We start from the raw sequence: 14658 nt of genomic DNA, 5'->3' as shown, positions 1-14658 counted from the left end.
AATCATACGGACGTGTATTCATGCTTGAAATAATGGACAGTTCAACATAACCCTTTTTTATGTTATCCATTTCATGTAGTATATGTACAGCACTTTTTTCACCTATCACCACAAGTCACTTTTCTTGCACTTCAATCACCTTATTGTTGTGTATTGTATTGTTTTATTGACAGTCTTTTGCAATAATATTAATACAATACAATTTTCAGTTGTTGACTATAAATTGCTGGTCTTTGTGGTGTGTTCTAAGTATTACGATTAGGTTCTTAAAAAAATATTGTTTAACCTGTGTATCAGTTGTCTGTAATATTGGTTATTACTAAAGTGAACAGTCATACTGTATTTTATACATTGTACAAAAGAAATTGCCTCTTTCTGTTAAAATGTAGCATTTTAAACTTTAAAAAACACTGGAATTCACTGGTTATGGATAACTAAACTAGAACTCATGCCATGAACTTGCCATGCACTACTTATGACCTCACATAGTACTTCTCTCATGACATATTCCATGACATCATTGATAACATTAATGATGACATCATGGATGACAATACTGCATAGTATGGGTGCAACTTATAGTTGCTTCAGTTAACTTAAAAAAGTGAATTCTAGTTTTTTTTTTTTTTTAAATGTTATGTTTTAACTGACATTTTCACCTAACTGTAACGTTATTTTAACCTTTGTTTTTTTCACTGATATATTTTGCATAGTGTGGTCAGCACTGTGTATTTATACATAAGTAAGAGTTTCCATAGGAAGAGCGTTTTTTGTTTTGCTCATAACTTTGTTGTTGTTTGACAAATCTTCATAAACTTTACAAACAATTTTCCAGCCAGGGCTGAGAAAAGAGGGGGTCCAAAAACACTTCTCTCCCATGAATTTCCGTAGAGAAAATTAAACAAAGATACACAAAAAAAGCTAAACAAGAGCACACCAACTTGCTCAGAAAGCTAGATATTTACCTAGAAAGTGTCCTTTTTGCAAAGTGGTGTAAATCTTTTCACCCGTTTTAGAGAGATTAAGGGTTAAAAGATAGCAATCTCACTTGTTGCGGGACTCCTGTGAGGAAAAGACATTAAAAACAAGCATTCTGATGGGTCACTCGAGCGTGAGCACAGGTGCTGTTGTGGGACTGAGTGCTCTGATTGAGCATGAGAAATTTTGTGGCCTCCATTATTGGGCTCGGGGACTTGATCCCAGAGTCCTAAACACAAATAAACAATACAAGGGGGCAATCCTTCTCTTTGCTCATGACATGTGGCCGTACTTGGCAGGGTATTGGCCGTAGATATATGATAATCAGATTTTACATTACATTTTTTTTAAAACAGAGAAATATACCGAAACAAACAAAAGGTTAAAGTGGAGTTTAACACACGTAAGGTAGTAAGAATTTATCTCATGTTAAAAAAAAGTATCTTGGAAATGTACTGAAAAAAACACTACTGTTTTAAAACTAAGAACACCACTGAAATTCACAAGTTATATGTAACTGATCTAAATACAACTTGCATTGCCATAGATTATATATGTAACTTCTGTGTCGTACCTGTGACATACTGCAGCAGTGCCCAAAGGTTTCCCTTGGCAACAGTTCGATTAGAAAAAATCCCTTATTTCCCTCCTTCATGGGGAAGCCCCACTATTGCCGCAAGACTGCAGGGCTAAAGTTGCAGTCAGGGGGTTCCGATATTTAGGGATCAGCATTACAGCAGACCCAGAGACTTTCTTAGGAAAAAACCTGGAGCCACCTCTGAAGCGACATACAACACTGGAGGACTCTGCCCTTGTCACTCTTGGGGAAAGTCACCCTGTTTAAAATCATGGCACTGCTCTGCTTTTATATGTACTTCACAACACACTTTACCTGGTCCTGTCCTCCTTTTTTCATGCCGTTGACAAGGAAATCCGTACACTACTTTGAAATGGGGACCTGCTCGTATTGCTCTCCAAAAATTGACAAGGGGATGGTACAATGGTGGCATCGCCCTCCCTGATATATAAAAGTACTACTGGGCAGCGCAGCTTATCACAGTTAAACAGTGGGCCTATCTCCTGGTGGGGGAATCAGCCTGTCATCTTGACCATACATCCAGAAGGGTTACCTCAGGGCATTATACGGCATGTAATGCCCCAAAACCTTTCCAATCATTACAGCAACCACACTCACCATCTGGCACTTGGTGCTCCAGGCCTTAGGATGGAGAGGCAAACTTACATCGGCTTCCCCCTCTGGGGTGACGCATTGCTAAAGATGCTGGGAAAGCAACAGGAATTTAATGGGATTTCATTGGTCTCTTCAAAGTGGCCAACCTATGCAAACAGGGGTTCATCCCATTCGCGGAGCTACAACAGGAATACCAAATGGCACCAACAGAGTCATATAGGTACCTGCAAATCCATCAAACGCTCCAAACAATGGTGCCAAGAGGGGAGGAGCTCCCTGAAACCTCCCTGTTTGAGATCGTCTTCAAGACAAATACATGCCTAAGGAATCCATTTCCCTCACATATTGTAAATTGCTCAACAATCAGCCCGATGCCCTGGCTAGGCTACAAGAGCAGTGGGACAGAGATCCAAAGGGGATAGAAGTTGAGGAATGGTTGGAGTCACTGGTGTCCCCATGGGAAGTGGCTATTAGAGTCAGGTTCCGCCCCGTACAATTAAAAATCCAACATCGCAGCTACTTTGCAAATACCACCATGGCATGGATGGGCACGGCATCAACCTCATCGTGTCACCGTAGTTGCAACCTAGAGGGGACGTTTTTCCACAGGGTCTGGGAGTGCTCTGCCATTCAACACACCTAGAGTACTGTGATTGCATGCCTGAAAGAACTGTTTGGGGGCAATGAGGAGGCCTCCACGAAATGATGCCTACTCAATGTTTGGGAGGCCACGGATCTCTGCCACATGAACCAAATCTATATGACATTCGGGTTAATAGTGGTGAAGCACAACTTCATGCATGCATGGAATGCCACCCTGGTGCCCCGTCTGAGCGCCTAGGGAAAAGATATGGATTGGTGCATGTTGGCAGAGAGGGATATCTGTGAAGGAAGTGGCCGTCCCAAAAAATGGGCCAAAATTTGGGGGAAATGGAACGACTTCAGAGGTGGTATTTGTACATTGACTGCTCCAACTGACTCTGGTTTCCTTTGTTTGGGGCTGCCTACTGGTGATGGTCTCTGATGTCTTGCTGCAGGGTCGGGTGGAGGGAGGGGAAGAGTTCCAAGACTCATTGTACATCAGTGGATACTTTATAGTGCTGTGATGCTACTATGGTTGCAATTCAATGTTCATGTTTTATTGCTTTTTTTCCATAAAAAAGATTTACAAAAATAGGTTTCCTTTTCTGAAAAAAACAAAAATACATATTTTATAGTGATAAAAATGTATGTTACATTAATTTATACATTTTTTTATTCAAAGAAATGTGTTAAACTTTTTGATAAATAATAAATATTAATGTTTTATATTATTTTAACATTAAGTTATATTAATTTGTATATACTATGACAGGGTGTTGAAGTACCAGTAGATGGCCATGTGCGGTGCTGGCCTTAATCCAGCTCTGAGCTGGAGTAATTTGCTACTGTTTTCCTTCCCACATTTACTACTAAAAAGTAAACTTACAAGTGTGAGGATCTCCCCACTGTGGAGTAGCTACCATTGGTGCAGTATGTGCAATGGTACCGCGGCCCAGAGCCCTGAGGAGGCCATTGAACCATGATAATTGTTGTATTTTACTATTTCAACAACAGTCGAAGGGATATTTTCCTTCCTTGCTCGAGAGCCCACAACATTTCTGCTATTCTACTGTCTCATTATAGCACAGATGGGGGAGGTGGAGATTTACACTCAGATTTGTGATTAGCATTTTGGAGTACTATATTAGTCATATTGTACTAAAAAATGCAGTTTGATAATAGGCCCTTTAGTATCTATGATAGTCTGTGGGTGTACCCCTACAAGTAAATTCCGAATACATTTCAAATAATGATGGTGCTAGGCCATGAGAAAGAACCTAGGTTTTTTGCATAAAAATGTAATCTTTAACTCATAAGTGTTCCATTGTACTCACTAGTCTCCTAGCCGTCAAGAGAAGAAATAATCATCTTCTCACAAATAGAGTTGGAAAGGGTATCCTGCATGGCTAATGATAGAATGCTGGTGCTTTGGATCCATGTATTGCACATAAGACACTCTAGTATTTAATGTGGTTGTAAACTCCTCAATACATTACCTCTGATAGGGACAGTACAAGCATCCAAAATCCATATTTATACAAATGCAAACTTGAATCATATATAGAAAGACTGATTAAGGATCATTTGGAGAAAAACTAAGTAGAAAATTGACGCTTTAACACTAATTATTGCACTTTGCAAAAAAGAATCCTAGTAATAAAGCTGCTATTCACGATGTAGTTCAGTAGGAGAGGATGTTTAGATGACAAGAATGATTTGGAGAGATTTTCGTTTATCTAACCGAATATGTGGTTGTTCCTCTTACAGCTCATTGGATGGATGCTTCTTGCAGCGGTTGCAGTTGCGGTCTTCCTTGTTAAGTGCTTGCAGCGGTGTTCTTCTCCGCTGGGCTACCATCAGGAAGCTTATTGGTCGCAGTATCGCTCTACTGAGAGTGAGCTGTTCAGTCGCACGGCCAATGTGCATGCGAAGATCCTAGCTGCCAGTAACGTCAAGCAGTTCTTTGGCTTTGTGGCTCTGGATAAAGATGAGAAGGAGCTGATCCAAGAAAATCCACTGAACGAGGTCCAATCAAGCCCGCAATGGAACGCCATCACTGGAGTTTACCTCTACAGAGAAAAAAATGGCATCCCACTGTACAGCCGACTCCATAAGTGGGCAAAAGGGCTCATGGGAAATGGGACAGACCTAGAGTACAAGGAAACTGCACTCCTTGCCGTATGAAAAAACCTATAACAGTGCGGATCCACCACTGAAAATTAACAATATACTCGGTACACTTTCCAGGAATTGCCATGTGCAGCAAATCCAACACTTGATTCTAAATTAAGGTTTAACAAAATTGCACCACAATCCTCGGCAACGGAATCAGATGAGAATAGATCAAGAGTCAAAATAAATCAAACAAGTCAGGTTTCATGTTTATGTTCGATTGTTAAGAATTTGGCATTCATTATTTAATGTTCTTGAAGCCCAGTCGCATACAGAGGTTGTTTCCGCCATGAGCGCTAATGACAAGTCTGAAATCAGTGTCTGTGTTATCAATCAGGGATACATGGCAAAAAGTCAAGAATGAATGTCCCTTTCCTTTCTACATACAGTTGACAGCCATAGAGATGAAAAATAGACAACGTACGACAAAGAAATTATTATAGCATATATTTTGAATTCAAACAATGCAAGTTTTAGAACTGCCTGAACTATACTTTAAGAAATTAGTTGCTGTTCTCAGTAGGAATAGACACATCTTTTTTGGTTTACCATAAAATTTAATTGCAAAAATCTTTTTTTTTTCTTAGTGAATTCTCACGGAGCAGCACGGCTTCTCACCATTTCAAATAGAAAGTACGTGCCTTGTTCACAAAAAGGCATTACTTTGGACTTTTATGCTCCCTACATATGTCCATTACAAAGATATTTACACAAAAAGAGATATTGAAGTGGTGAAGGAAGATAGGTGCTAATGGGCCATTTTTTACTTTCATGTTTGTAGTTTTAAATCTTGTCGCGAGGATCCCAATTTTGGGATTTTATTTTTGCTTGTGGTCCTCTATGATACATGTATGAAAAATGCACTGAACCCGATTAAAAAAAAAACACTTTTGATAATGTTTGTATTAAAAAGCCAATAAAGAAATAGCGTTCTTTTTGAAGAGTTGGAGAGACTGTAAGATCGTATTTTCCCATACTGTAAATGACAAAGCACAGATATAGAGCAATTCTGACAGCTTGCAAAACATATCAGTTCTCCCCCTTCCTGGTCCGGCCTTGAGTTTTAATCAGTTTACAATATTTGGCCACTTGAACCTTTTTTTGTAATTTCGTAGGTTTACTTTAAATTTCCACATATAGGCACATAAATCTGGTATGTTCTCAATTTGAAATGAATTAAACTTGCATTTACACGTAAGGTGCTTCTCCATATCAATTATACAATTTACAATGAAAAGGGAATTTGAATCTACGTAAAAATGCCTTTCTCAAAGCACATGCACTTTGAGCCGCTCCATGGATTGATACGAGAGTGGAATTTTAGAAAAGTATCCTTATTCACATTGTATTGACTTAAATGTGCATTGCTTTGTGTAAATTTAATTGTTTGTCATCATTCTAGCTTATCTAAATTGTCAGTGTTGCAATTTTGTAACAAATTGAGTAACAGTGTATTAGTGTCATTCATTGAAGTGAATTGATCTGATACTCTTTTTTAATGTAATTCAGTGATTATTTAGTACAAAAAGCACAGCACATATGAACAATCGTTTTATACCGTCTAACAAAGGTAATTTCCACATGAGATCTCACTGCCTGAAATTTGGTATTAATTGAGGCAGAAATATTTTTGTTACTATTGAGCAGATCAGTGGAAAGGCAATGAAATATTAATCGTTTGTGTCCACTCTTACATTAACTATAAAACAACTTGGATGCTCACCGAAAAACACTTGGCATGCCTTAAGGCCCTGACACACAAGACAGATATTTCCATAGCATTTTGCAAAATATTATTAAAAAAAGACTCACTCGACTGATTTCTCCTCTTGCACAATTGTGTCACCCATCTAATGGACTGTGTCAAAACTATTAAGCTGCCAAACTTTTCGACAATCCATTCCCCTTGCAACTGCCTGAAAAATATTGGTTATCACTAGATTTGATGCTTTCACTTGGAACAACAACTATTCTATCAAAATGGAAATCCACATCATAAATCCCATTCAATAAATGGTGGAATATGTTATGCTTTACCAGAAGTGCCAACAACATGATGTATAAAAATTACACAACATGTCTAGCTCATGCCGGTTATGGGATTCATTTGATGTTTATCTACAGAAATCCAAACCAACCTAAGGGGTGTTCCAATGTACAGTTCTATGAAGAGGTTGTTTCCCTGATGAATTATACCACTTTTATCGTGCTTTCGCCATTGTACCTGTCAATCTACCTAAACCGGTCCACTTTCTTACCTTCCCCCTTCCATATATCTTCTTTCATCTCTTGTTTTCACACTATGCACTTCTCTCCTTACTATTTCTGTTCATCTATCCTAGTTATTACACAATACACTTAAGTACGGAGACTTATTTGAAAACCTTTCAAAGAGCTACTCACTCAGCATTGTTATCCTTCATAATTGTTCTTACGACTCCTCATACGAATGTATTCAGCCTTCCTGCATATATGTTATGCAATATTATTTATCTCTTATTGTCATAGCTCATTCACTCCTCAATATTTGCTGTTGAATCTAACAGAAATTGCATTATCTATTTTCTGTTTTATTTAAAATTTCAATAAAACTGGTTGAAATAAAAAATTATTAAGCTGCAAATTATGATAGAAAGACACCTTAAGGTTCTTGTGGAGTTTGTATTTAGTATCTCTTTTACAACAATGCTTATTTCGTCCTTAAAAAACTTGGGATGCAGCTTTCCTGCTGTGCACTATTCGTCACAGGACATTTTCTAGCTTGTAACTCATTGCAGAACAAAAAAGCACAGCAGATGTAGGCTTAGAAATGGCTGAGAGAATGTAAAACAAACATTTGCAATGCAATAGGTCTCACATTACTGAAAGTTGGAGCTATTGCCCATGGATTATTATTTGCAACGCCAGTAGCTCAAACTTTTAGTTTCGTTTTTTTTATATATAATGCTTCTATTAGAGGACGTTATTCAATTGCAACATTTTTTGCGTCAGCCCTCACCATCCCACCCCATAACAAGTTTGCTTTTTGAGGTTATCTCAGGTGTGCCATTTCTCATACTGTCATTAAGTAATTTTTGGAATTACTGATTGCATCATAGTATTAATATATTTTTCCTTTCCGTTTCTGTGCCGTTTTCCTCTTTCTTTGGTTATGTCTTTTATAGGTAGGTTATGTCTAAATGTGCACCTTGTGTTTATTAATTTTTCTTGTATTCTTTTCAATTTCATTACTCAAGGACACATGTATTTTTGGTAGGCACGGGGAGATTAAGTGATTTGCCCAGAATCACAGGATGTTAAGCCGATGCCGATATTCAAACCTGGTTCCCCAGCTCTACCAAAGCCGATACTCGAACCTGGTTGACCCAGCTCCAAAGTTGGCAGCTCTGGCCATTACACCACAGCAGTCAAGGCCTCGTATATGAAAGAAAAATGCATTCAAGTCTGGGAAGGGTTGTAAATGCTTTATGAAGAGCTAGGGGCAATTAAAAGAACAGCCAGCCCCTGTGTACCACTACAGTGAAACTGCACCCTGGGCCCACCCCTTTCCATTAAATAGTTGAATGCGAGGAGGCATCTTCCTGCTGTGACACCCCATTTCCCATGACAGGGAAATTTGAAGTCAGCGTACCAGGCAGAGCTTTGGTCTTGGAAAAGCACTCAGCGGGGAAAGGTTTGATTGATGCAGGAAGGGAGGCTCCTTTGAAGCTGTGGTGTGTCTGATCGTAAAGGACAAAGTAGTGACAGCCCCCGCCCCCTCTCCTTTGGATAGAATGCCACATCCAATCAGAGATAAGCAGCAGCTGCCCCATGTGGCCAAGACCGTCTCCATGAGAGGTGAGGGGCACTTACTGGATATAAAAAGGTGTGCAGTCACCATTGGCTGCTTCTCCAGGCAAAAAAATAGGTGCATGGCCGCTATAGTTAAAGCGTGCTGCGCTACCAAATAAAAAAAATAATGTAGATGTAAAGGTGCAAGCTGGCCGCCATTGGTAATAAAAATGTAAAAGCGGCCACTGTGCTGAAACCTAAAGCGCGGCACCTGGGGGCAAAGCGGGCTCCCTTGTAGGAAAGCATGTAGTGCCTACAATAGGAGGAAACCATTAGAGAAAATAGTGCTCGCAAACTGTAAACAAAACATAACGTGTGACAACACATGTAAAATGGCCAGTCCTCATGAGAGGTTACAAATGTTGAAACGGCACTACTAAAGCGGGACTGCTAAGCCTGTTCATGAATCAAAAGCAACCATTTAGAAAGGACAGTAACAGGAGCTAATGGAAAAGATGGGTGGAAAATGAGCAGAGCTTCAAGTCCCTACCTGTATACAGCATGCCTAGCAGACTAGCACATGCGCTGCCCAGTCTTGACCTAAAAAGAATGGCATAATACAGCAAGGGGCACCACAGTCTCCACCCGTAAGAAAAAAAAAAGAAGCAAGCTAATGGGAAATTCTAGTAAATAACTTTAGAAAGAAATTAAAAAGGACGGAGATGGGCTACGTAGACAACAACAAAAACATCTGGCTTGCAACTCACCCCTTCCAAAGACATTGTGCCACTCAGCACACCATTTTTGCCAAAACATAAAGAAAAGAGGCAGAGAGGCACAGAAGTACCAAAATAAAAAAGAATAAAAAAGGTAAAAAGAAATTAGACAGGTACCTCACAGCATAACAAACTCTGGCAAAAACATTCAGTGTTGCAGCATAGTGAAAGACCTTAGAACAACAAAACTGTTCATGTAGACAGTTCACATGGAATTCTAATACATGACTGATCATCCCTAAACAGAAATTGTATTTACAATGTTACCTCAAAGTATGTAAATGCTTTCTAATGTATGTTTATTGGTGTTATTCGAGTAGTTTGAGTGATGCAGTTGCAAAGGGTCTGTGTGATGAGCTGAATTTCAACGTGGCAACACTGACAAATTGTCATTTTCTTGTGATTCTGTTCTATTAATTAAAGCTATTTGAAAGGCTCTAGTTACGCTGGTGGCCCAACCCAAACTCAGGATTCACGTCATGGACGAGAGTGACCTGCCCGGATTTCAGTAAGGCCTTTGACAAGGTCCCACACAGAAGACTGACAGACAAGACAAGCAACGTTGGTGTAGTTCCCCTGGGAGCAACTTCACTACATTAAGAATCACACAAAACATGGCAAACGCTTGACGCTTCGGGCTCAGGGTTTCCATATCAAATATCGTGCAGATCCATGATGGGTGGGTAGAGTTATTAGTGGTCTTCTGAAAATAGTGTTCTTGGCATGTAAGCCTCTAAGGAATATTGGCTCCCTGATAACAGCAAGAACCGCAGAAATAAATGACTTAAAATTTGGCATGGCGATAGAGCTTTAATCAGAATAGGTATGTTTTGTGGTTAGCTGTAAAATCTGTTGAGCAATGTTCGATGTATTTGCCCTAAAAAGAATAAGCTTCCATGGCGGAGCTCGGTCTGTTCAGCCAAGGTTCTTTGTTTCAAAATACATGCAGATTGGTAAATATTGGGGAGAACCAATAAATAAAGGTTTCCCATATTAAGCCTCACAGTACCCACTGTCGTACATTATAAGTATTTTGCACGTCACCAAGGAGTTCCATGACCATATAGAGGAACAAGACTGAATTATTTTACAAAGTCATGGAACTCTAAAGTGACTTGCAATATCCTCATCATGTACGGCGGAATTACTTTATTACTTATAATAAATGAATAGTCACACCATCATCTTTCCCACAAGCACTTAAATCTTTTGTACATGGATCTTTCATATAAATGAGAGGGCATGTTTGCAAACATGAAGAATAATAATATAATCTCTAGTGCAAAATTAAACGCATCATAAAGCTGTGAGACATTTGTTGCAAGAAGATTCTAGAATTAGATCAATACAGGTCAGCGTTATTTTTTCATTAAAAATAAGGCGCAGTAGCTTGTTATATATAGAAATATGCTGAAAGATTCTAACTTTTCTATAATGCTCTAAGGAGTGCAAAAAATAAACACGTTGGCGTACATATCTCCTTTCTGGTTGTCACTGTACAGCCAGAAAAACAGAGCAGAAGAAAGAAGTCAAGTTTCGTTTTAGCTCTTTAAACAGCAGCTTTAGTTACACTCCATGTCCTGACCTTTTCCCTCAGCTGCTGGCTGTGACAGCAGGCATTGTGACGTCAGAATGCAACTGTAATAACTTACTGCAGTTGAGTTCTTATGTCATATCTATCTATATATGCCAGTAGGTAGTTATAGTTAGGACCTATTTTCCATAGGAAATCCGCAACATTCTATTCCCAATAACTTTGGTGCTGGTTGACAAATCTTCGTGAAATTTTCAAAACTTTTGGCCAGCTCCGGTCCGCTCCTATCCTGAAAGTTTGGGGGTGATTCGTCAAGCGGGGGCTGAGAAAAAAGGGGGTCCCAAAACATGTTTTCCCAATGCAATTTTCCATAGGAACCTTTAGTCGCAGCTACAGCTCGAACTGCTGAACGGAATTACACCAAATTTGGCAAAGAGGTAGTCCTTGTTTCAGACTTGTGCCTTTTTGTTAAATGGCGTAAATCTGTTCAGTAGTTTTTTAGATATTAAAGGAAAAAAATATATATATATCTGGGCGGAGCCTAACCACACATCTCATCGTGAGATCTGATTGGCTGTCAGCACTTCATCCAAGAAGTGTTGGCAGCCATCTTGGGACCACTATACATGATAGCACCTCATTAAAAAGCATTGCAGTTAATAAAGGTTTTAAGACTTTAGTTACATTATAAATCATTTGTTGATGGTACCATACTCATTTTAGGAATTGTGCTGTGTTCTAAGGTAATTTTATCATGTGAAAAAGCCTTCTGCTGTGATATCATGAATCATGTTTGAGAGAAAACTATTTTCTCATGCTTTTCCCACAGAGGTTTGGAAGGTGATCTATAAGCTAAATTGAGAGCATATTTTCTGTAAATTCACATTATCTTTCTCAGTCATGTGAGAATGAAGTCTGACATTCTCAGTAAAACATGTACATCCAACAAGGGCAAAGACTGTCAGTTGGTTCTAAAGAACAACTAGAGCGCTAACAGTCCTACTTATGACAAACGTATGGCACACCTGAAGCCATCTTGATTGGAATAAAGTGGTAACTCTTAAAACATTTAATTTAAAAAGGAACAAAATGAGGGGGTTCATTTTGTCATAGAAAGTATGATTAGTGCTGCAGAAAGAAAAATGAGGGCACATTTTGAGTGACTTCTCAAAACCTCTTCTATTTCATTAAAAAATTCTGACAAGCAGACTGAAACATCCACTTTCAATACCAGCAGCAGACTTCCCAGGTGAGCAGTAGCTTTACTACATTGATCTAATAAGCAACTAGAGTGCTAACATTCTGAATTTATGGAAAATGTGTGACACATCTGAATGCCTTCTTTATGGAATCAAAGTAAAAAACTGAAAGTATTTCTTACTGAGGAGACTGTAGTAAATGAGTAAATTAGGAAACTTAATAACAAATAAATCTCCCAAGATGGCAACCAGAGACAAAAGAGCCAAAATGTAGCACAAATATCACCCAGATGTAGCCCAAGTATAGCCCAATGACAGAATGTCCCAGAGTGTTCTAAAGAACAACTAGAGCGCTAACAGTCTTACTTATGACAAAAGTATGGCACACCTGAAGCCATCTTGACTGGAATAAAGTGGTAACACTTAAAACATTTAATTTGCAAAGGAACAAAATGAGGGGGTTCATTTTGCCATAGAAATTATGATTAGTGCTGCAGAAAGAAAAATTAGGGCACATTTTGACTTCTCAAATCCTCTTCTATTTCATTAAAAAATTCTGACATGCAGACTGAAACATGCACTTTGAATACCAGCAGCAGACTTCCCTGGTGAGCATTATATTTACTACAGTGATCTAATGAGCAACTAGAGTGCTAACATTCAGAATTTATGGCAAATGTGTAACACATCTGAATGCCTCCTTGATGGAACCAAAGTAAACAAGCATTGAAAATGCAATAGGTCTCGCCCTCGTTTACGTTAAAGCAATTCTGTTTGTAATTAGGTGGCTTTTTAGCTTTGCTTTTATTAGTGTTTTTCAAACTTTCACGTACATAACATGCATATGTATGCATATATGTATATGTATGCATGCATTTATATTTGTATTTATATTGATATGCAGATTATATATATGTTTATATATGTATGTATATATTCACTGAAAAAAACATAGGTTTCAGACATCTTATAGTTAGGAATTAGCATTTAAAAAACCTTAGAAATTCACTGAAAAATCCATAGGTTTCAGGGCTGTTATAGTTAACTGGACATTTCACTCGTACAAAACCATTGAAATTCCACTACTGATGATTTCACATATTACATCATTCATGACATGGTCAGTGACATCACTGATGACATCTCAAATGACATCACGGATGACATCATCCAGTGAATATGGTTTGGTTCGTTATTTAAATATGTATTATATATATAGCAACCTGCATTGAAGAATGAGTGAATATATAAATATAAATATCTGGATGGAGGATTTAGTAGCAGTGTGATTGACTGTTTACTTGACTAATTTATAGTGTCTCGCTAAATATATTGGATAGTGACTAAACTGTGTGAATATCTGTATCACTTTGTAAGTTGTTGTGTAAACTGCTGCACCAGTTGGTTACTAGCTATGTGAAAGTCTATATTAGTTATTGATTAGTTAACTGAGTATTTGTATGGGAGAGTGAATGTGTGTGTGGTTCGGTCGGGGGGGTGTGACTGCCCAAAGATGTATAAATAGTTGATTCAGTAGGTATAGGAGGTTAAGACTACATGTTATAACAGTTGTTTGGGTATATATATATATTTCGTCCCAGATAACAACAAATGGAGCAGACTCAAATGCGGGCAATCAACTTCAGTTGAATCCATCAGCCATAACGCGTTTCAGCCGCTTCAACGGCCTTGGTCACATGACAGGTATGCATTGTTTACTGCTTTTTACGTGCGGCAGTCAAGATCAACATAAAAGAAAGGCGTTTACCTCTTATAAGTACTTTTTGTGCAACAATTTCAATTCATTGTTGTATTGATCAAACAACTCTTCTTTCGATTTATAATTCGTAAAGTGACTCATGGTAGCAGTTAATTATCAATCAATTCATTTTGGCATTGCAATATAGACATTGGGGTGCAGAGTTCATTGAATAATAGCAGACCAGAGTCCTATTACATTTAGCATTATTTGGACACAGTGTGCATAGGTATCTACACAAACAGTGCTTAAGTGCAAAAAAAAATCTCTGATATCCTTTGGCAAGTGCAAATGTAATCAGCCATACTTATATACATGAAAAAAGTGTTCAAATGCAAAAAAATATGATACCATCGGCAAGTGCCAATGTGTTCTGACATGCTCACACCAAGAAAATCTTAAAATGTATATGTGGCATATTGAGCCTTTATGCCCTCTGTGTTAGTTTAGCTTGCGCTATGGGGGCAGGGGTGGAGTTTGGGATTGTGTGGCCATGGGTGAGTCGTCTAGTGTTGTCTCTTGTGCAAACTAGAACAGAAGTTGTACCCATTCCATGGAGATGGGATGTTTACGTATCCCTTTCACCTCCTCGTCTCTCAGTGTTTCTTCATCTGTTGCCCCCCACTTTTTAATGGTGCCTATCCAGGCTGCCTCAGGAGGTCCTGTCGGGGCCCTCCAATGCATGGCTATTCCTC

At 38.6% G+C, this 14658-nt stretch overlaps 1 protein-coding gene across 1 annotated transcript in view; it reads left to right on the top strand.

The window, feature by feature from the left end:
• LOC146867688 (calcium homeostasis modulator protein 2-like) overlaps positions 1-5870 on the top strand; it is a 102506-nt gene extending 96636 nt beyond the window's left edge. Inside the window, exon 3 of the mRNA XM_085606691.1 lies at positions 4520-5870. Within this exon, the coding sequence (XP_085462817.1) occupies positions 4520-4936 (417 nt within the window). The 3' untranslated portion in view covers positions 4937-5870. The remainder of the gene's footprint in view (positions 1-4519) is intronic.
• The last annotated feature ends 8788 nt before the right edge of the window (positions 5871-14658 follow it).

This window comes from Triturus cristatus, chromosome 1_2 (assembly GCF_964204655.1).
Source record: "Triturus cristatus chromosome 1_2, aTriCri1.1, whole genome shotgun sequence".
NCBI classification, from domain to species: domain Eukaryota; kingdom Metazoa; phylum Chordata; class Amphibia; order Caudata; family Salamandridae; genus Triturus; species Triturus cristatus.
The sequence above is the reverse complement of the archived record's forward strand: the minus strand, read 5'-3'. Positions and strand labels throughout refer to the sequence as shown.